Source organism: Chaetodon auriga, chromosome 15 (assembly GCF_051107435.1).
Source record: "Chaetodon auriga isolate fChaAug3 chromosome 15, fChaAug3.hap1, whole genome shotgun sequence".
In the NCBI taxonomy this organism is placed as follows: domain Eukaryota; kingdom Metazoa; phylum Chordata; class Actinopteri; order Chaetodontiformes; family Chaetodontidae; genus Chaetodon; species Chaetodon auriga.
The window spans coordinates 9,694,337-9,716,016 of record NC_135088.1 but is presented as its reverse complement, the minus strand read 5'-3'; the positions used below and the strand labels follow the sequence as shown (position 1 = coordinate 9,716,016).

Sequence of the window (21,680 nt, the reverse complement as noted above, 5' to 3'; positions counted from 1 at the left end):
GTCTTTGTCAGAGTGAGTGTGGGTTTTGTGTGCATGTATGCATGTGTGTGTGTGTGTCAGTTCTATAAAAAACTGTGAAAAGATGCAGCTGTCCCTCTTTAAATGACTGAAGTGTTGACTGATGACGAAGCAGCCTTGGAAAGCCAACAAAGCGACACTCTCCCATTTCCTCTCTTCATTCCTGTTTCTTTTTGTTTTTTTTGCTGTTTCTTATCGCACTTCTCGCCATTCTTCATTCCTCATTGTTTTTCTCTGTTTCTTATCACCTCTCTGTTCTCGTTTCCTCATTTGTCTCATCTACTTTTGCTTCTCTCTGCCTTATTTATTTCTTCTCTCTTTTCTTTCCATTCCTGTCCCTTCCTTTTCTGTCCTATCATTTCCTGTCTTTTTCTTTCCTTTTTTCTTCTCTTCTCCTTTCCTTTCCTTTTCTTTCCTTTCCTTTCCTTTCCCTCTCCTCTCTTCCAGGCTGGAGGTAAGCGCTACCACCCGAGCTGTGCCAGGTGTGCCCGCTGTCACATGATGTTCCTGGAAGGAGAGGAAATGTACCTAACAGGTGAGGGGAGAGAGGGGAGGAGAGAAATACAAATGGTATGATATCCATGTGGAACCCATGGAATTGATTGTGGCCATGCAAAGGTGGTTCTGCAGTTGTACAGCTAACAGGCATAAAAATAGACTTGTAGCATCTATTGAATTAGCTGAAGCCTGCAAGTAACCAGATGGCCCAAGTATTTCTGCATCTGTGGCCGTGTGTGCGCACACGTGTGTGTGTGTGTGTGTGTCTGTGTGTGTACCATGTGTTCCATCTGTTGTGGGGACATAAATCTGTTTACCCAGTCACATCCCAGTCACGTTGTGGGACTCGCCTTCTTTATTGGGACAAAATGCAAGTCCCCACAATGTGAATCATTAAATTTTAGGATGAAGACTGGGGTTAAGGTTAGGGTAAGGGTATGTGCGTGTGTGTATGTGTGTGTGTGCGTACACATGTGAGAGAGAGAGAAACAAAGAGGGAAGGCAAATTAAAGAGCAGTAGGCTATGACCACCTGATAAATGACTGCTTTTAACAAAGCACCACTGTATATATAGGTTATTGATCTCACATATAACAGTCAGTGGTAAAGACACACACACACACACTTGTTCCTCGAACTGATGTTTTCTTGAAACACACAAAGGTTGGAGTCAATTACCTCTCCACCTTCGCCTCTGCTGTGTCCATTACTCTGCGCTGCCCCTGACAGAATTAATCTGAATGAAGCCGGAGCTTTAAATTGAATCATCCAGGAGCTGCTGTTTTAATCTAGATTACTGCAATTAATGTTAATGAGCTCAACCGTGGATTCACTGGCAAACGTTGACCGTGTAGCTTTTTTTTTTTTTATTATTAACCAACCAAATATCTACGTGCATCAGTGTTGCTTTTAGGACTTATGTTCTGGAGGAAATGCACCCTAACATTGGTTAGTAGCTTGCAAAGCTATGATTAAATGGGAACATTGAGTGCCAGTGCAGTAAAGTAGTGTGATGGTCACATGGTGTAGCTTTTATCTTCAGTGAGTCAGTGACCATGATCTTTGCCTGGTATTAATATTAATCATACCATAACCACAGGTTAGTTTAAATATGCATATTTTATATTGTAGGAGTAACAAGTTACAAATGCCAACTGTGATCATTTTGCAAATAAATACAGTATCAACAGGTCCGATCAGTTGGTGAAAAATGAAAAGCGTTTCCCTGAAAACATGATGTTAATGCAAATCAGCTGTGTGTCAACATGCTGTAGGAGATACGGATGTGTAAATGAAAATAAGAGCCCTGCAGTTCGAAACCGGCCAACTGTTTCTTTAAGATAAAGCTGAAAGAGACCCATGCACCTCAGTCAAAAACAGTTTGTGTGTCACTGACTGAGTTGAATCCAGATCAAATGTAGAGCCACTGTACCGTAACACGCGGCTGACACACAGTGTCCCAGAGTCGCCGCACGAGTTGACACCTCCTGTTTCACCTCATTGACATTCGGCTGCTCTCCTGCTCACAGCCACCAGTAAAACTAAGCATTTGCATATTGTACCTGAAGTCTGCGTCTGTATGTGTGTGCGTTTTAATCTACGGCTGTAAATGCGCGCAGGCGTCCGTATGCCTGTGTATCTGCTTGAATGCATATTTGCACATTTGAGTGTCTGCATATGAATGCAGGTGTGTGTGTGTGTGTGTTTGTGTGTGTGTGTGCTGAGCTCCGGTGTGCCGCCCCAAGGTTACATTCACTCCTTTTGATGACTTCAGACATGTAGGAGGGCTGAGCAATCACCCTCGTGAGACACACTCAATTACGACATGCGCGCGCACACACACACACACACGACATATGTGCACACACCCTTGCAATCAATCTCATGATGCATGTCTGGAATAAGAAGTGGTGTGTGTATGTGTGTGTGTGTGAGAGAGAGAGAGAGAGCGATGGGGGTGGAGAACTATTTTATGAACTACTTGTGAATGTTTAATCTCACCATTGGCTTTTGAATTGGATGGATAGATGGATGGAAATAGTATGTCGATGTTCCATCAAGTCTTCTCATTGGTCAGACATCTGAAAACCGTCCTCTCCTGTCTATACCTGACGTTAACATGTGTCTTGGGTGATCTGATCACAAGTGGACAGCTCTAAGTACATCAGTTCACACCTGGCATTACAATGCGTCACCACATGTCTCGAGTGACCACTCGTGATCGGATCTCAACCTCCCCGCTCTTTATGCAAATGAAAAAATGCATCTTTCTGTTTGCAAAGACTGAAGACACTGGGGCAAAGGGACACAATGTTTTTTTTACACAAAGAAAGAAATAACTTAGTGTATGAAAATATCAGTGGGCTGAAACTTTCAGCCACCTTTTGCAGAATCGAGTAAGTTGCATTCAAAGGAAATAATCTCACCTCCATTGAGAATCTGATTGTAGCTTAAGTGCATTCATGCATGCTGACTTACACACCTTTACCTCATTTCTTACTCTCTCAGTAAAGTCTCAGTTCAAAAAGGAAAGACATCAGACATCAGGAGGTTAAAGGAACGAAATAATACAAATATGAATGGTGACATCAGTGTGATGTGTGTGCTGTTTCTCATGGCAGCATGATTCAGCAAAAGGCAAAAGACCCGAGGCCATTTAAATATCTGCTGCTTTATAGCTTTAGAGTTTCAAATGGCGTAAGCACAAATGTCAGTACTGCTTCCCTGGATTTCACTGGCTGCCTTCATCCCTTCTTTTGAATATCAGCAGTCAAGATAACGAGGCCAGTTTTGTTCACTGATTAACCTCTTTCTGCATAAAGTTAAGAAAAGAGGAAAAAGACCAAACAGAGACGAGGCTTTCCCAGACGAGACGGCAGAGAAGTTGTGTTTTGAAATCTTTTGTGACAAATTTCAGGCAGCTAATTTCCTCTGAACTGCAGCGCTGTCTTTTGGATTGAATTCAATCTCTCTGCGCCATTTATATTCTTCTCATCCAGGAGATAAAGGATCTCAAGTCCAAGGCCATACATCTGTTCAACAGCAGAGTTGAGGAGCGTGGGTGGGACGGGGGTGCACTGAATCACCACGCATGGCTTCTGTCCACAGTATTGATTTTGCGTGCGGTTGTGTGTGTGGTTGTTGTGTGTGTGTGTGTTGTGTGTGTGTTTGGGCAGGTCAGATTTATGGTGATGATAGTGGTTGTATATTAGAGTCATGATCAGCTAACTGAGTCCATTCGGTTGGCCTGCTTCGCCCCGAGGCCCGAGGAAATGATCGAGTCGGTGTGTGTGTTTGTGTTCAGAGCGGATATATTACTGTCATTATCATTATGAGATCCACATGCATATAACATCCTGACATTAGTGGTTTATTGTTATGATTATTAGCTAATAGCCTTCATTCATTCCCTCTTTCCTCTTCTGCTGTTTGGTAAAGTTTCCTCTTGTCTTGTTCTCATCTCTCTCTCCTCTAAGACCACCTTCATTCCTCTTGTGACTTTCATCGTCCTGTCACCAACCAGTGTGTCTGTTTAGCGTGTGTGTGTGCAAGAAATGTCCATTTAGAAATTAGAAACAGTAAGCCAGTAAGTGAAGTGAACTGATTGAATATCATGGTACTTACACACAACGCTGTTATATTTATATTCTCTGTCTCTTTTACATCATGATCCATTTGAGTCATTTAGTTACTTAGTTAGTGACTTTGTAAGGAACTGAATTGTAGCTCAGGAGGTAGAGCAGGTTGTCCACCAATCAGAAGGCCGGTGGTTCGACCCCCGGCTCCTGGAGTCTGCATGGGGAAGTGTCCTTGGGCAAGATGCTGAACCCCAAATTGCTCCCGATGCTGTGTCATCGGTGTGTGAATGGGTTAATGGGTTAATGGGTGAATGTTGCGTGTGTTGTAAAATGCTTTAAGAGTTCAAGGTAGCCTGGAAAAGCACTGTATAGATTCAGTCTATTTACCATTTATTTTCAGCACTCAGAATATCAGAATGGCATCAACAAGCATGATTATAAAAACATAAATACAGTAAATGTTATAAAAAAGGGAGAAAGGCTGGCTGTATTTTTATTTTTAGTGTACATAAACAGTATATAAATATAATAAATAGTAACAAATAATAACACGTTGAAATGTAGTTGTATGCAGCTCTGGGGTCATTTTGAAGTGTTTATTAAAACACAGTATTTGTCAACAATCATACCTAATTCATAATAATTTCCAAAATTGGGATCAATACAGAAGCAGTCTAAAGTCTACCTTCTCCAGTGAAGATACATTTCCTTCTCTATCACCTTCTTATTTTAACGTGTTAGCATGCAAACATTCGTTTAATTAGCAATAAACAGAAAGCACAGCTGACATTGATGGGAACGTCACTAGTTTTGCAGGTGTGTCACAAAGCAAAGTACTGGACGAAGTGAAACTTTGCCCTGATTATGTTGCTAGATGACCATCAAAGTTATTACAGTAATCCTTAGGGGGACATCGGTGTGTGTACCATTTTCATGGCAAACCATCAAACAGTTATTGAGACGTTTCGCTCAAAAACACAAATATCAAACTCATCCTGGTGCCAGAGCAAAAGTCAGGAGATCACCAGAGTCCAGAGCAGTCATCCTCTGGGGACCACAAATGCATGAAAAGAAAGTTTATGGCAATTCACATAATAGTTGTTGTGATATTTCAGACTGGAGCAAAGTGGTGGATCGACAGAAAGTGCCATTCCCTGAGCCACTCTGCTAGCATGGCTAGAAACTCTCTTTGTCTCTCTCAGACTTCCTCTTTGCTTATGTGTTCGGGGAGACAAGAAGACTTACATCCTCTGTCCTCAGACCAGACAAACAGCCTCCACAGACTCACGTTTGTGTGTGTGCTGTTGATTGATGTTGATGCACTTGAGAGAGGCTGAACTGCTCTTCATAGGCTCCCATAAAACTGTAAGGCTGCTGCCCACACAGTAAACAAAGTAAACTGAGCTAAAACCGTGTGTGTGTGTGTGTGTGTGTGTGTGTGTGTGTGTGTGTGTGTGTGTGTGCATGCGTGCGTGCAGGTTCAGAGGTTTGGCACCCCATGTGTAAAGAAGCGGCTCGGCTGGAGAGAAAACTGAGGGTGAGCGATACTCAAAATACCCACAACCCCCTGCGCTTCCTCTCTATTTCTGTTTGTGTGCTCTCTGTGTTCCTCTTTGTCTCTCTGTGAGTGAGATTTCTCATTCTTGGTTTACAGGCTGCATTGTTCTAAAACAAAGCTGCCCTCCAGATATCCAGAGCTCTCTGTCTAATATTTTTTCATTTTGCTCTTAACTAATAAAAGACTCTTAAATCTAAAATATAGTTCTTCAGACGCCCTTTTTTTCATATTTCACAGTACTGCATGTAATTTATGGCAAAGAGGGGAAATAATCTGTAACTAGTCTCACAGCTTTATTTGGTGGCTCTTATCCAAAGAGCCTTTTTTATGTTTCAAAAAAAGCATTTTATTTGAAATATTTATATGGGCTGCACTTTGGCAGCAGCCTGCAAGAGCCAAGAGTTACAGAACCATGACAATGCAAATAACACAGTTTGGGTTTGTTACATCAGGACAGACGAGGAGGTTGTTCCCACTGTTCTCCTCATCGCTCTCCTCCTCTTTATGAGCAGACAGTACGGTCAGGACATGCAGCATCTTATTAAAAGCGACTTATTATGAACTCAATGACGCCTGATGGGAATTTTAGTTTCATTGATAAAATATAGTTACACTGTAAAAAATGTAAATCTTACAAAACTTAAATAGATTCAGTAAAATAATCAAATGTTTTTCAAACATAACATTACTTTTTTATGTTTTTGTGGAGGTAACGATCATTTATACTCATTATGCTTCATTTGTACTTCAAGTCTTAACAACTTGAAATCATTGTTGTCATTCTGCCACATTTGTCCCACCAGCTGAGACGTACCTCTGAGACGGCGTCCATTTCCCCTCCGGGCTCCTCTCCTCTCCTCGGCTCCCCTCACCGCCTCATCTGTGTGAGTACCGTCATCATTCTTACGGCAGCAAAGCTATGGTTACGCCCTCAGCTGTCACTGTCACAACCTTCGATCAAAACATAACCGGCGGCGACAGAAACACAAAGAGTCCGACCGCCGACCCCATGTTTGCCTCACCACCCGTCTGTCCCCCCGTCTGCTGGGGTCTGCAGCAGCTGACAGCCTTAGTTATGGGTCAATTTCAGAACCTCTTTCATTTAGTAAGACTTTTCTTATTGGAGACTGGTCTTAAATTGTCATTAAACGAGCCTTCAGGTGTTGTAACTCACCTGCCAGTCTGTCCTCTGTGTATGCGTGTGTCTCTGTGTGTCTCCCAACATGTCAGTTCATGTTTATCATCGCGTCTTCCTGTATTTGTTTTCTTCCTGCCTGTGTGTCTTTCTGCCTTTAATTTTTCTTCCCTCTCTTTTTCTGAATAGCTATTTATGTCCAACGTCCTATTTATTGCTCAGTTTCCATCTTCTCTCTGTCTCTCTCTCCGTCTACCCGTCTGTCTCTCTCTCTCAGTCTAAAGCTGATGGCGATGTTTTGGACTATAAGCAGCTGGCAGCTCTGCCCAGGGTCAAAGCCATATATGACATCCAGCGGCCCGACATCATCCCTTATCAGGCCGACCATGCACACACGCACGTCTCAGACGACACTCTGGAGCAATACAGCTGTGGACAGGTACACACACACACATACACACACAATCAATAATGAATCCAACAGCTTTAGGGGAGTTCCTTTTTGTCTTAGTAAAAGTCAGATAAAAGGAAACTGACTGTTGCTCTCATATATGATAACTTCTGTTGTTATCAGTTGTAGCAATGACGTTTTTTGTCTCCTTCTCATCCAGTCATTAGGATCCTTATCGCCATACTCTCACGTAAGTAATCAACCCACTTTGTTTGTTTGTGTGTGTGTGTCTGAACGCTGTGCAGCACTTGCACAGTACAGAATATTGAACTGTGTCATCTAGTTTACTGCGTTTAGTAAACTGAAGCACATTACGCCACAGACGGCCTCTCTCTGTCTCCACACAGGATCTCTTGGACGGCGTCGAGTTGAGAACGAGGCGTTCCTCCAGCTCCGTCTTCACTGACTCTCCTGCACACAGTCGCCACGGAGGCTCCCCGCTGCATTGTTATCTCCCCGGTAATGCGCCCACACACACACACACACACACACACACACACACACACACTCACATACACATACACACTCTAAAATATGCAGTCCCAAACAGGAAAGATGTACTAGGTCTTTGAGTGGGTGTCCCATTTGGAGCCCCAGAAGTCCTTGCAGCACCCCTGACAGACACACACACACACACACACACACACACGTACATCATCAGGTTGTCAGTCTGTCTCTCTCTCTGTTTGGGGACGCGGCTCCTTCTGCTGCTCATGCTTTGGTTTCTCTCACTCTGATTGGCTGCATTGACTGCAGGCAGTGAGAGTGGCAGGAATTCACCCTATTACAGTCAGCCAGAGCCCAGGTGTGCCACACCCACCACCACCACCACCACCACCACCACCTTCCAAGCCCCCAGGCATTTCCATGTGCCAGGTAGGCCGCCATCCGTGACGCTGACCCCCGACCTTTTTACTAACCCCCACGTCAGATTGAAACCCACCACCCTCCAAATAGTTACGTCTACTGTACCTTGTAGGCCATCATTTCCGACTCCGTTAAGAATCTAGACTCTAAATGTTCTTCAGTTTGATTCCGAGACCCTGACCCCACATCCTCAGTAGCTGAGATAGATTCATGGACTGAAAGGTTCCCATGATGAAAATGACTGTGATAGGAGGAACTGTTTTGCTGTAATTCACTTATTATTGTCATCCACCATCATTTTAACATTTTGACTTACTGTAGTTTTAACATCCATAAAAATGTACAGTCCTTGTCCTCTTCCCAGGCTGCTCCGGCGGGGACCTCCTGTCTAATTTATCTCACTGCTCTGGAGCTCTTGCATAACATATGAGTGCTTTAATGTAACAACTAATACCAGTTCATTTTATTGAAGCATTACATCAACCCTCCATTTTATCAAGTTAATGCCTTTATCCTCCCTGAATGTCTCACCCTGTCTTTGTTCCCTTCACTTTTAAAAGGCCTTTACTTTTCACTGCAAGCTGTGCGTTTGGTTTCCCTCCATCAGTCCCTCGTCCTGCACTTCGGTCCGTTTCTCACTGCATGTTCCTCCGCTCCGGTTTTTCTCAGCCTGTTATTCCCTGCCAGCCCTGCGACAGCACTCCCCTCATGCTTTTCAACGCCGAGCAAAATGTATTTGGTGGATGCTTTTATCCTGAGTGCCTCACGGTATCACGAGTGCATACAAATTTAGCGTGGATGGCCCATTTGGAGTCAAAGCTCTAACTTTGGCAGGGTTAGTGGCATGCTCCGTGCAGTGATTGGAAGAGTTTTATTGCAGGCTATAACACAAAGTATTTTTAATACAGTGTAATATGTTGTGGTGCTTAATGATTGTGCAGAATACTCCACCAAATGAGCAACAAAATGCCACGTGCTCCTGTCATTTCTAAGTTTCTCCCTCTTCTTCCCTTTATTTCTTCCTCCGCCTCTCCACGCAGCCCTCTCTCCACCCCTCAACTGCTCTCCTCCCTCTTCTTTATTCCCGCGCCATCTGCTGCTCTTTCCCATAATAACCCTGTGAATCTGTATTAATCAGCCTCTCTGCACGTCGGTCAGGTTGTCTGGATGCGCGGCACTGTCTCCAACATAGCAGTTTATTACCCGTGCTGTCAGCTTTACGGTTGAGGAGACTGTAAATGTATACAACTCATTTGGGGGGACGGGATGAATGAGGAAATCCAGATTACTCCTGTCTCCTCTCCTCTCCTCCTCCCACACTATTCCCTTTGCTTTTCGCACTTATTCTCTTGTTGGTTCTGTTTTCAGCTTCTGAGGAAACCAACATCTACAGGAAACCCCCCATCTATAAGAGACAAGGTTAGTCGATTCCTCACACTCTCTTGCTTTTGTTGGGCTGTCTACCTGTCAGCCGTTCGCTTGCTCTGTATACTGTCAATGCATTCTCAGCATGAAGCATGTTTGTCTGACTGAATGAATAAGTCGGAGAAAGAGATCTGAGCTACATCTCAATGATAGTTCTGGTCTTTCTAAGATCTGGTGCTACTGTTGACAATCAGTCCTCCTCTCCAACTTTTCTCAAAGGAAAAGTATTCAGAGGAAGTGGAAGCGTTTCCTCTACAAGCACCACTGGATATTCTGAATAGAGATTATCCACCGTTTCAAATATTATCTCAGATTCGGCTCCTCCATCGTCGGTGAACTGAGCAGCGGATTGTGATTGTTCCCTCGTCTATGAGGTCTGAAAGTCTGTTTCTCTATGAAATGTAGTGGAGTAAAAGTATAAAGTATCATGAAATAGAAAGACCATAGTTAAGTTGGTGATACTTGTAATTTGTACTTAAGTCCAGTACTTGAGCACTGGTAAACAACAATAAGTGGGATTGTACATAACTATAGTGAGAACTCCACATACAAAAGCCCCAATACTGGCCTTATGAAGGGGATCAGGTACGAATTGACCAATCCACATTAATTTGTTTATTAATGTCAATATAAAATTCAGTGTTTCCTTCATCAGTCACGTTCATTCAGTCACAGTGGACCGCCTGCTCACTGGCTCTAAATATGACAAACTGCATGACTACAGCTGTGATGTTAGCTGGTTGTAGCCACATCAGAGGCAAGATTGCAGACTCAGTTGTTGAGGTGAAGTAAAGCTGAAAGAAGCAGCGCCAAATTCTGTGAGTGTGTAGGTGATCCATCAGTGCTCAGATGTCGGGTTCGACAGAGTTACAGTTCCCCAGAAACACCTCTGGATGATTTACACTGAGCTACAAAGTGCTGACAAACCTCTCCCCCTTCAGTCTGAGCCGGCAGTCTGTGGTCTGGGCTCTGAGCAAAAATTTGAATTTACAGCATGAATCATTTATAGAGCAGTTTTCATATTAAGGCAGAGCACCATAATCAGGTGTATATACTGTATATTAAGTACCATAATGTATGTCATTGTCGAACCTGGCTGACTGCACATCATAAACAAACTTTTCAGAGCAAGTGTTTGGTTATAATACCAGAGGGGACAACTGACAAACTGTATGGTTTTGCTGTAATTTAACAGCTCTGCTTGCAGCAAATCCATGTGATGTGTTTTATATTTTCTGTAATAGTTGTTTTAATGTGAAAATATTACCGGGATCAGGGTGTGGAACATTGCCTTGGCCTGAAATATGCATGCATGGCATCTCTTCTGCATGTTGAGCGTGGAACAATGATGCCTCTCTCCCTGTTAAAGACTTCAATAAATAAAGACCTCGTAATCCCCTCCCAGAGAGGGATCGCTCAGCTGGATTTTGGTCTTAAGTTCGTACTGTCCAAAGACCAAAAGTTGCATTCGTGCCTCCACAGCATCGAAATATGACCTTTGTTATATGTCACCAACTTGCTCTTTTCCCACTCTCCAATAAAATCCAAAATCCTGTGATGCATTCTCTCATCCTCACAAGGAAATCGTAAGCCCGTCTGCCGCTGTGACTTTTTTTATAAGTTAAACAACATTTGTCTTGGTGTGTTTCACATATTTAACATCACTAACAACCTTCCTTCATCCCTCATCAGCGTTGTTGCAGTGCACCCTCAACAACTTTGCTTGCTCACTGGAAGCTGTGCATCATATCCCATCGCATTTCCTCTGACCTCTTTTCCGCTCTCTGTTCACTTGTTTGTTTTTGATGCCTCTCCTCTCCTCCTCCCTCCCTCCACCCCCTGCTGTGCCCTCCCCTCTCCATCAGTAAATGCACTACTTTGTCCATCTTGTTTCTCCTGCGCACTTTGAAATAACAAACCAATAACAAACCAAGATCAGGCTGAACATGTTTTAGCATTCCTCCGCGCTTCCTCCACGGTTGGCTTTTCTCTTTTCAGTGCCTTTTTGTTATTCCAAGCATGTAAATCAGCCTAAAAGTGCCTGGAAAAAAATGTATATGTGTTTTGTCTCTCTCTTTCCATCAGACATATCTGCCTCTCCAACAGCCAATAAGAGTAAGACCAGTGAGTACCTCGTCAATTCCAGCCGCCTCTCCACCTCCAACTGTAACAGCCTTTATCACCCAGACTCCAACTACTACCCAAATACTGGCTCTCCAAAAGGTTCGGCCCCCTCTTTGTCTCAAATACAAACTTCTGCAGACAAAAGTGCCCAGAAAACTTTATTTACACCAAACGCGAGATACATGCACATCTATGCACCCTTTTATCTCCGACTCTGTCTCTAGTCTCCAGGGTGAGGAGGTTTTCGTCTGGGGGGGAGGAGGATGGATGGAATCACAATATAAACAGGGTAAGAGAGGAAGACATTCTCCTGTTTCTCCCTTTTATATTTTAAGTGTGTGTGTGTTAATATTTAATGAGCTACTTAATTAAATGCTTCTTTCCAACCTCACCCGCTGGGCATCATACAAAGTGATGCTCCTCTCTCCTTCTCTCACCTCACATTCATCCCTCTATCTGTCCAAACAACAACCGTCACCTCTTCCTGTCCTGCGTTATTCCATCGCCGTCTATCAACTTGCATCCATCCCACTCAACCAACGTATTGCTCCATCTATTTGTCCATTTGCCCACCTTCTTCTCCGGTCTCCATCCTTCCATTGCTACCCCCCTGCTCCTCATTACTTCTCCCTCCTCCCCTCCTGCCCGCAGGGAATTGGCAGGATGATCCTGAAGGAGGAGATGAAGGCGCGGTCGGGTTGTCACGACAATGACCAATGGGGGAGCAGACGCAGTTCCCGTTGTAGCAGCAAGGAGGCGCTGAACAATCTGGGATTCAGTTCCCTCAATGGCTGTAAGTCTGTGGTTTAAAGTGTGTGTGTTTGTTTAGTAACTTCTTAAATCTGTCAGTAAAGCTTCACTTTTGGAGATATTCTTCATTTTTTCATGTTGCTTACTTTTTAAGCACATTTAGGTGCTAACAATTAGCGCTATCTACAACGTGCAGGTGAGGATGACGGGCATGTCGTTAGTTTTGCAAGTATATGGTCATAAAGTGTGTGTGAAGATGATTACAGTGAATGCTACACATGGCAACCCATCAAACAGCTGCTGAGACCTTTCACACAAAACCTGAGTCAAGAAAAGGCAGCAGCAATCCATCCAATAGTTGTTGAGATATTTCAGTTTCGACAACCGGGCAGCATTGCCGTTCATAAAGCGACTGTGGTTAAAATTAGCATCAGATTTCAGGTAAAGTAATGCTAATGATTGGTGAAGGTTAGAGTTTAGGAAATGAATATACTCAACGTGTGTGATGCTGAATGAGCCGTGGTGGAGGGAGTTTCCCACTTAACTCTCCCATTCATCCCATTCCTCATTGCATTCAGCAAGTGTACAGGCGAGACTAAGATGGAGAGACTCGCAGAGAGGAAAAGAGAGAGTGTTTAGGTGTAGGTCAAATGGGAATAAAAGAGAGGGTGTTATAACAGGAGATGGAGAGAGAGCGAACGAGATGGAGAGTGAATTAAATTTAAAAGAGAACGAGGGAGAGGGAGTGAGAAGCTGAAGCAATTTGGAGCTGTTCAGAGAAGATGTATGACATGAAGCCAAGAGGTAAATCAGGGTCAGAGAGCGGCGGAGAGAGAGGGGGAGAGATGAGCTACGAGCACAGGGAGGTTAGACAGAGGGAGGTGAGGATAATGTGGGTGTTCAGTGCTGCGTAATCACTGTGGTTTTATAGCGTCTGCTGTTATTATACAGATTAAAAAGTACAGAGAGGTGTGTGCTCATCTATTCTCCACAAGAGGCTAAAAATGGGATGCCCACCGTCAAATAGAAATAACATGAACTCCCACTAAATAACTGGCACTTGGTGGATTAATTCACCTTAACTGATTTTAGTCCATTTTTAGGCCATGCTAGCAGTATCCAGAGATGATAGTGTCAGTCAGTCAGTCAGTCCACCGCTTTATCTTCAGACTGGAATATCTCAACAACTGTTGGATGGATTTCCATGAAACATTGTGGAGACATGCATGGTTCCCAGATGATGATTCCCAAGGACTAAGACAACTATTGGGTGGATCAACATGAAAATTGATACAGACATTCATGTCACCCTCAGGATGAATTGTAATAAGTTTGGTGATCCCCTGACTTTCAAAACTTCAGCATGTCTAGTGCTTTGTGACCAAATACCTGCAAAACTAATGACACTCCACTTATCACCAACTGTACTGTAGTCCTAATTAGCAAATGTTAGCATGTTAACCCACCAAACTAATATGATTAACATTATACTGGCTAAACATGTTAGTGTTATCATTGTGAGTGTTTCAGCATGATGAAGTTAGCATGTAGCTGAAAGCACTGCTGAGCTAATGCTAACTGAATTGAAAGGATTGTACTGAAGGATTTAGCTGGCTCTGGTGGTTCACACCAGTATGGGGTCAGGACATGGAGGCTTGACTTAAATTGAAGTGAAGTCGACTTGGAAAAGGTTCTGTGGCATTAGCCAAGTTTCCATCTAATTGTCAAGCAAATTTGAAGGAAACTTTTGAAATGTCGCAAAAGTAAAAAGAATAAAAGAATGAATTAGCAAAAATTTATGATTCTTATTTTTGTATTCAAACTAGTATGTTTGAGAATAATAACCAAGTAAATCTCAAGCTATAGCAGAGCCCATTAAAATTACAAAATGCAGTGGGTGGATGCCATAAACATATGCATTTTTAACATGGGTGGCCCGATACTGCTTCATATTTCATACTATGTGTAGGTCCTGATGGTGATTTGTCTGCATGTTGATGCTGTCAGGGGCACATCTTCACACAGCTGATGTTTTATAGATGTCCCTCAACAGCTGGCGTTTTTATTACCCTTTCCTTGAAAATAAACTCCTTTAGTTTACTGTTTGTCCTCGTACTTTTCACTATGTGATAAGTTTATGAGCCTCAATTAACACAGTCTCAAAGACGCCACTATGCATGTACTGATGTGCATTACATGCTTGTCAACTTTATCTTTGTCATCATTATCACCACTTGGTTTTATAGATACGTGTGTTTGTGCGTGTGTGTGTGTGTATTTAACGTTTAAACAGCTTAGGTGAAGTATCTTCAGCGGATGTGTGATATGGAGTCTTATTGCAGTCCCATATTGTTGTCAACTTGACCTCTTTGGTTGGATTTTAGAGACCTTTTTAGGATTTAAGTCAAGTCAATATGGTGCTATTGGAGGGTAAATTTATTAAAGTGTAATTATTAGGACACCAAAGCTGCAAGACTTTTGTATTCTCAGGGTGTAAAGCTGATTAAATGCACTTGTTGTCCTGTCTGTTTTTCCGTCTGTCTGTCTCCCCCCTCCTCCCTTTCTGCCTCTCTATCCTCAGCTCCCAGGTCGGTCTACAGTGCAGACAGTGGTGAGTGGTTCATCACTGCGTTTTGATCTCTGAGGTCATCTCAAGGGGACGGCGGCATGGCGGGCCGCCTTCCCTCTGATCCCCTTCATCCTGTCAGTTCTGCTGTGACAGCGCCAGAGCTTTAAGTGGGAGATTGTTATCAACTCCCACACTCACACACAGGCACGCACGCACACACACACACACACACACACACACACACACACACACACACACACACACACACACACACACACACACACACCTCCTTTCTTTCTTTTGGGTTACAGGTGGGAAGATGGATGGCACTGTAGCTTAGGCCTGTATTTATCAGCTTTTCTTTAGCAGCAGCACTGAACCAGGATCAGTGACCTGAGCCCCTCAGCCATCTGTTTCACAACCTTCAGTTAGACACTACATGTTTGACTGTAAGGATAGATGTGTCTTATGCAATCAAATTACCCACACTTGGTCTTAAATTGCCTGTCATACGGCAGTGTTTTGTAAAATGGATGCACTGTGTTGCCTTGTGATCTTTTCAGCGTCTCTTTTATTGCTCCTGCATCAATTTAAACCCAATAACATTCAAACTTGTGCTTGCAATGCCATAATCGTGTCATCAAAATAGAATAACTGATCAGTAATTGTGCAAATTACTCCAAAAGCTTAACCATGAGGATTAAATGGCAGCAGTGATTATCTTGTACTATAAAGACTGATAAATGAAATGCTTAGGCTCGTAGTTTTCACACTGTTTGGCATTGGGGTGCACTTTGATGAAACAGCTATATTTCTGAGATGCTCATCTAATTTCTTGTTGAGAGAGAGTTGGAGATGGCAGACCCATTATAATTGAGCATCTCACATGCCGTATTCTAGATCTACACATCAGCCTGTATTCTACTGCGTCATGGTGTTTTGTCGCGCCTCTTTGACATTGCTGCATAATTGAATTCCCTTTAGCATCAGAGTGAACAAGAGAAAGAGAGAGAAAGACTGAAAGAGGAGAGAGAAGGTGGGCTGAGTAAGAGAGCAGAAGGGGGGAGCAAGAGACTGAGGAAGAATGAATGATGAAGCCAAGAAACAGGAAGCGAAGATGGTGAAGAGGAGGCGAGTGAAAGTAGAAGTGAGAGATAGAAGAATGACCCGGGAGGGTCGGTGGGACTCCGCTGCCCTCTGCTGCTTCAGCTGAAGCAGTGCACACCACAAATAAAGGCCTGCCAAAGGATGCTCGGATGCTGGTGGTTACCAATGGTTACAGCAGAGATGCAGCCGCGCTGGAGGAGTGATAACAAAAAGAAAGAGGGATTAAAAAATACTTGTGTTACCAGAGTGGTGGTAGATGGTGAGGAAGCAGCAATAATATCCCATTCCTCCAGTGAGTTGGCTTATGAATGTGTCATGTTGTATCTTATTTATTTGTATTTAGAGTGTAAATGTAATAAACCAGAGGCTGAAACAGCACATCCAAAAGGCTGAAACAGAAGTAGATTACAAGTCTGCCCAGGCCTCAGGTGAGGAGTTTGTTGAGACACTGATTATAATGTTTAAAATCAAAAACCAATCTGTGCGATCTGTGATTGGAGCCGCGCTTCGTCATCAGGAGTCTGTCAGGTGGGTGTTCGGGAGGCGGTGGTAGCCTTGAGGTATAAAAAGCAGCTTGAGTGTGAGACAGGAGAGCTGCTGCTTTGCAATTTTATACCAAATGAGAGAAACTGTTTCCTTCAGAACCTGGAGGGCAAAGATGAGAGAAACTTGAATCCTTCAGCAGCAGACACGTCGCTCACTGGCTCTTTTGAAGCTGATGCTGGCAGCCAGTGGTGGAAAGTAACTAAATACATTTACTCAAGTATTATAATTAAGTACAAGTTTGTGCAAGTACTTCAGTGTTTCTATTTTATGCTGCTTTATTATTATTCTTCACTACACTTCAGATGGACTTTTAACTCCAACAGATTTATCTAACATAGTCACTCGTCACTCTATAGTTTAATATTTTGCATGAAAACATATAAATCCATGAAACACATTAAATGCGTTGCTGAGGATTAAAACAGTAACTCCCAACATTTCTGGCTTCTGGCCAAAAAGTGTGTATTTAAGGCCCTTTGTCACTTTTCAGATGTTCATTTCCATCTAAACTTCTTCGAAAACTTTTACTTGTAAAGGAGAATTTTTTGATATGCTTGTACTGGTACTTTGACCTCTGTACTTCTTCCACCACTGCTGGTGGTACTGAGATTTATATTTTTGTACATGGAGGTACTGCGCTCCTATTCATAAATTTGAGTGTGTTTATGTTCTTTTGCATAACTCGTGTGTTTGTTTATGGTTCTGTGTTTGGATTTGTTCTTCCAGACTCATACATCGCCAAATCGGCCTCGTTGCCAGGCTACGGCAGAAATGGACTAAACAGAGTAAGAAATCATGATTAGTGTGTGTGTGTTTGTGTGTGTGTGTGTGTGTGTGTCACAGAGAGGGAGGATAAGACAGCCAGTCATTCACTAAACTGTAAGCTATGGTAAAGTCCTTCATTTGCCACTGAACCTTTAAACTCATTGATATCATTTATATCCATCTGCTTCGTTTGAGCCTGTCCATCGTTTATCACAATGAAATACATCTTGTGGGTCCGTGTTTGCTAAACTGCTCTTGTGTTCCAGCAGCCTGGCAGTGCGAGTGCAGATTATTACCAGTATGACAGCAGTAATGCGGTTAATTGGCAGATCAGAGGTAAGACTACTGTACAGATTAAATCTTCTTATCCCCAGTTCTTCTAGTTTCCTCCATCCCCTCCTGATGCATGTCAGTCAGAATGTACAGTATGTAAGAATGGAAAAGAAGTGACAGCGAATGCAACAGTGAACAGAACTGATGCTGTGTTTTCTCTTCTCCTTTTCTTTCAGAATACAAGGTAAGATGCTTTTCTCAAAGCTCGCAAACTGAGCCAAGAGTGAAAGGTCTGGATCAATGGATAACAGATAAGGATGATGTGTTGCCTGTATGAAGTTCGTATTGAATGGTGAATCCGTCTCACTCAGTAACACCCACTCGAGTGAAATTTTGTGAAGCTGACTGGCTCATTTTATTGACAGGGAAGTAAAACAAAGAAATACAAAGGGTGACGGCACACAGGGTTTGTGTGATGGCTGCGAGCCGTCAGCCTTGGCTCTTTATGACAAATCATACCTGTGATTAAAAACTCGATAGAAAATGTTGATGTACACTGAAAAATGGAAAATTCACAAAACTTGATCCACTGTTTAGGTGCCACGTTCAGTGTACGTACAATAAACATCAATCAGAAAGTGAAGATCATTAAGGAACAGTGTGTTTGTGGCACTCTTAAACATTTTTTGTGAAATCCTACATCTCTCTGACAGTCTGCAGTTATCTCTCCCTTTAAGAATAATGAGGAAGAGTTGTGAGGAATGCTTAAAATACTTTCTTTTTTTTAGTTTAAGTACAACTCTGATTTATGAACTAGAAAATAGATTCAAACACAAAGTTGACAGTTTAAAATTTGTCTAGTTTCATTGCATGCATTCTTTGGCATTTTGAGTAAACGACACAGTTTGAAGCTGTATTAGCTGTATTTGGCCACTAGAGGGTGACAGAGAGAAACATAAGACCAGTCTGCCTGTTTTCAGGCACTGAAACAATCCAAGCTGGTTTACTCAGACAGTTTTTCACTGGTGCACTTGAATCAACAATAAACAATGTTACAAATATAAACATCCTCAGTAAAAGATTTAAAATGACATCATCAGTTTCGGTGCTCAGTTTCTGAAATTTAATTCACGTCTTGGCCAAATCCTCCATGGTGCATTTTGATGGTGGCAACTTGTCGGAGTTGCTGTTGTAAATGTTAACACTGAACCAACACCTCTGTCTTTTTTGGTGTGTGTGTGTGTGTGTGTGTGTGTGTGTGTGTGTGTTTGTTAGATCTACCCATATGAAGCCCTAATTGTGTCAGTCAGAGGGCAGCAGCGTCTTCCAAATGATGTGGACCGAGCCAGACTGGAGGTAAACTGCTACAGGGTCGAACACTTTTACAAAATCTACTGAAATAACTCTTAAACAACGAGACAGACTGTAGTACAATGAAAACAAATACTTTTGGTGTGTCCAACACGGTTGTATTGGATGTACTGAAGAGTGTAGTGGTGCTCTTCATCTTAAGGGGGACATGAATGCATGCACCAAATTTCATGGCAATCCATTCAATAATTGTCAAGCCATTTCACAAAAACACACGCATGCCAACCTCATGGTGGCGCTAGAGGAAAAGTATTTTCTGTCTCTAAATTACTCTGTCTCCTCTTTCCCGCCAGCGTCACCTCTCGCCAGAGGAGTTCTACAGAGTCTTTGGGATGTCCATGTCTGCCTTTGATCGCCTTGCTCAGTGGAAGAAGAACGAACTAAAGAAACAGGTCCGGCTCTTCTGAAATGAAAAAGCTGCTCAGCAAAACCATCTAACCCAGTGCTGGTCCACCGCCAACAGTGTGCTCTGAAGAGCAGCCTCCAGAAAGACCTCAGATCTGAGCCCAGGCTGAACTGGATGAAGGCAGGAGCAGAACTGTTGGCCTCCAGATCTTGGCGTGCTTTTAACTATTGGGTACTTGGACTTCTAAAGCAATACAAATGAAGTCAGCCAGCTGGCCAAAAGGGAAAAATACTGGAATGAGAGGAAGGTGAAGTGGAAGGAGAGCACGAGAAGACTTTGAGAGGCAGCAGATGATCCTCCTTGGGGCTGCAACAGACCGAAAATTAATGACTGCAGGAAGAATTTGGCTGCTTCTCCCTCCCCTACCAGCAGATGGCAGTGTGGTAACAGGCTGATACATGACCTGATAGACTGTAAGCTGAAGTATTTGAGGGTCCACCACACTGAGCCAAACTTGCATTCATGCTGAAACTGAGGGAGTGAGTTTGGGAAGCAAACAGGCTGCCTGGAAGACAGACTGGCATGTTGTTGAAGGCAGAAAGGATCCAGTCACACAGACATGATCCTCAGCAACTCATAAGATCACAAGACAGACAACGATGTGGCTGTCAACGCTAAGGTTACTGAACATGATATACACATGGTGGTTTTATAATGTGCTGATACTGAAAACCAAAGGTTTTCTTCCTTTTTTAATGCTGGCATGTGTTTGATTTTGATGTCAGTTCTTCTGAAGCCATATCAGCTCTTCTCTATGACATGAGCAGACTGTACAGTTCACTGAGGTGGGCTTTGAAAGACCATGTAGTTGTAAGGTTTAATGTGGATGAACTGTGTCTGTGGCCCTGAGCTCGGAGATGTTAGTCAAGTTTAGTAATCAGGTTTTAGTACCACGCGCACAGTTTAAGATAAATGACCTGTGTTTCACTTGTTTTAGTTAAGAAAATCAAACCCTTTGTCGGTTCATACTTGCAGCTGCACTTGCGATGCAGCACAGAATTTCAGCTGCTGGATTACAATTAAACCACACTGAATCATGTCTGTGGCCTCCTGTGTGTGTGTGTGTGTGTGTGTGTGTGTGTGTGTGTGTGTGTGTGTGTCATTACAGCAAATGACTAATAGAGGATTTTCATGAGTGATTCTTCAGAGGCCCTCTGAATTAAGAGAATAAACCATTCTGAAGTGAAGGAAGGAAGGAAATAGAGAAAGAAAGAAAGATGAAGAAAAGGAGGAAGTAACGGGAAGGGATGTGTGAAGGGATAAACGAAGAAAGATGCAAAGTAAAACAAGTACTCACAAAGAAGAGCTGACGGGGTGACAAAAAGTGTAAAGAAGGGGTTTGTCTTTGGGATAAAACAGGTGAGGGAAAAACTGATCAGAAAAACATTAATGTGAATACAAAGTATTGATGGTTAATTGCAAAAGTGTTGTAACTGACTGTAAAAGATGGAATAATGTTGCTCTCTGCTGCAGGAACTGAAACCATACGGTGTGTGTGTGTGTGTGTGTGTGTGTCTGTGCGTGTGTGTGTGTGTGTTTCAGTTTTGGTTTATTGGAGTAACATTTCTATTTATTTGCAAACCCGTCTGTCACTATAACTGCTGAATAAATGATTCAGGCGTCACTCTTATCATTTATTGTCCTCGTTATCCTTATTTCTCATGAACCTTGAATGCACATGATGATGGTTGGCGGGTAGTTTTTGGTTTGGGGGTCTTTGGGTCAGCGGTTTCATGAAAGGACTCGTGATGAAAGTGGTTCTTCCAGGAATGTCGGGCAATGCTGGACTTCATTGTAATTTCATTTTGAGCTGAAATGTAATTTAATTTGCAGCAGCTCGGTAGGAACTGAGCGATGACTGCTCCCATGATACCTTTCATCTTCACCACTCCCTGTGTTCAGCACAGACAAACAGCACTATGGGAGTTCAAGGAGGTCTGTTTCTAATTATGGGAAATCAAGGACTCTTGAGAAAGTTGGAGAATATCAAGGATATGAAAGGTGTTTTTGACAACAGAGCAGACCAACAGACAAATCAACTTTGCTGCTGTAGGAGTGTACATAAAAAATATGCAATAATAATAATAATAATACCTCATGGACAAGTGCTTGTATGATTCCATTAAGCAAGGTAATGTCTGACCTCGTTACTCATTGATTTTAGTGTTTTTGTTTATTTTTGAGGCCTCAGGCGGCAAAATTATTCATTAATTCACTGAAGTCCTTAATTCCGAATGTC

The 21,680-nt window shown here is 42.8% G+C and overlaps 1 protein-coding gene across 6 annotated transcripts in view; it reads left to right on the top strand.

Moving 5' to 3' along the window:
- LOC143332939 (actin-binding LIM protein 3-like) overlaps nucleotides 1–21,071 on the top strand; it is a 39,294-nt gene extending 18,223 nt beyond the window's left edge. For 2 of the 6 annotated variants that reach the window (XM_076750814.1, XM_076750815.1), the window contains exons 7-21: nucleotides 466–553; nucleotides 5,573–5,631; nucleotides 6,456–6,536; nucleotides 7,065–7,226; nucleotides 7,399–7,428; nucleotides 7,586–7,697; nucleotides 9,474–9,524; nucleotides 11,616–11,753; nucleotides 11,879–11,943; nucleotides 12,306–12,447; nucleotides 14,986–15,015; nucleotides 17,353–17,411; nucleotides 17,661–17,738; nucleotides 18,940–19,020; nucleotides 19,329–21,071. In XM_076750814.1, the coding sequence (XP_076606929.1) occupies nucleotides 466–553; nucleotides 5,573–5,631; nucleotides 6,456–6,536; nucleotides 7,065–7,226; nucleotides 7,399–7,428; nucleotides 7,586–7,697; nucleotides 9,474–9,524; nucleotides 11,616–11,753; nucleotides 11,879–11,943; nucleotides 12,306–12,447; nucleotides 14,986–15,015; nucleotides 17,353–17,411; nucleotides 17,661–17,738; nucleotides 18,940–19,020; nucleotides 19,329–19,442 (1,290 nt within the window). In that variant the 3' untranslated portion in view covers nucleotides 19,443–21,071. Of the gene's footprint in view, nucleotides 1–465; nucleotides 554–5,572; nucleotides 5,632–6,455; nucleotides 6,537–7,064; nucleotides 7,227–7,398; nucleotides 7,429–7,585; nucleotides 7,698–7,994; nucleotides 8,115–9,473; nucleotides 9,525–11,615; nucleotides 11,754–11,878; nucleotides 11,944–12,305; nucleotides 12,448–14,985; nucleotides 15,016–17,352; nucleotides 17,412–17,657; nucleotides 17,739–17,900; nucleotides 18,124–18,939; nucleotides 19,021–19,328 lie in introns of those variants that run through there. The other 4 variants (XM_076750809.1, XM_076750812.1, XM_076750811.1 and 1 more) reach the window with 4 other exon arrangements.
- Nucleotides 21,072–21,680: the final 609 nt, after the last annotated feature.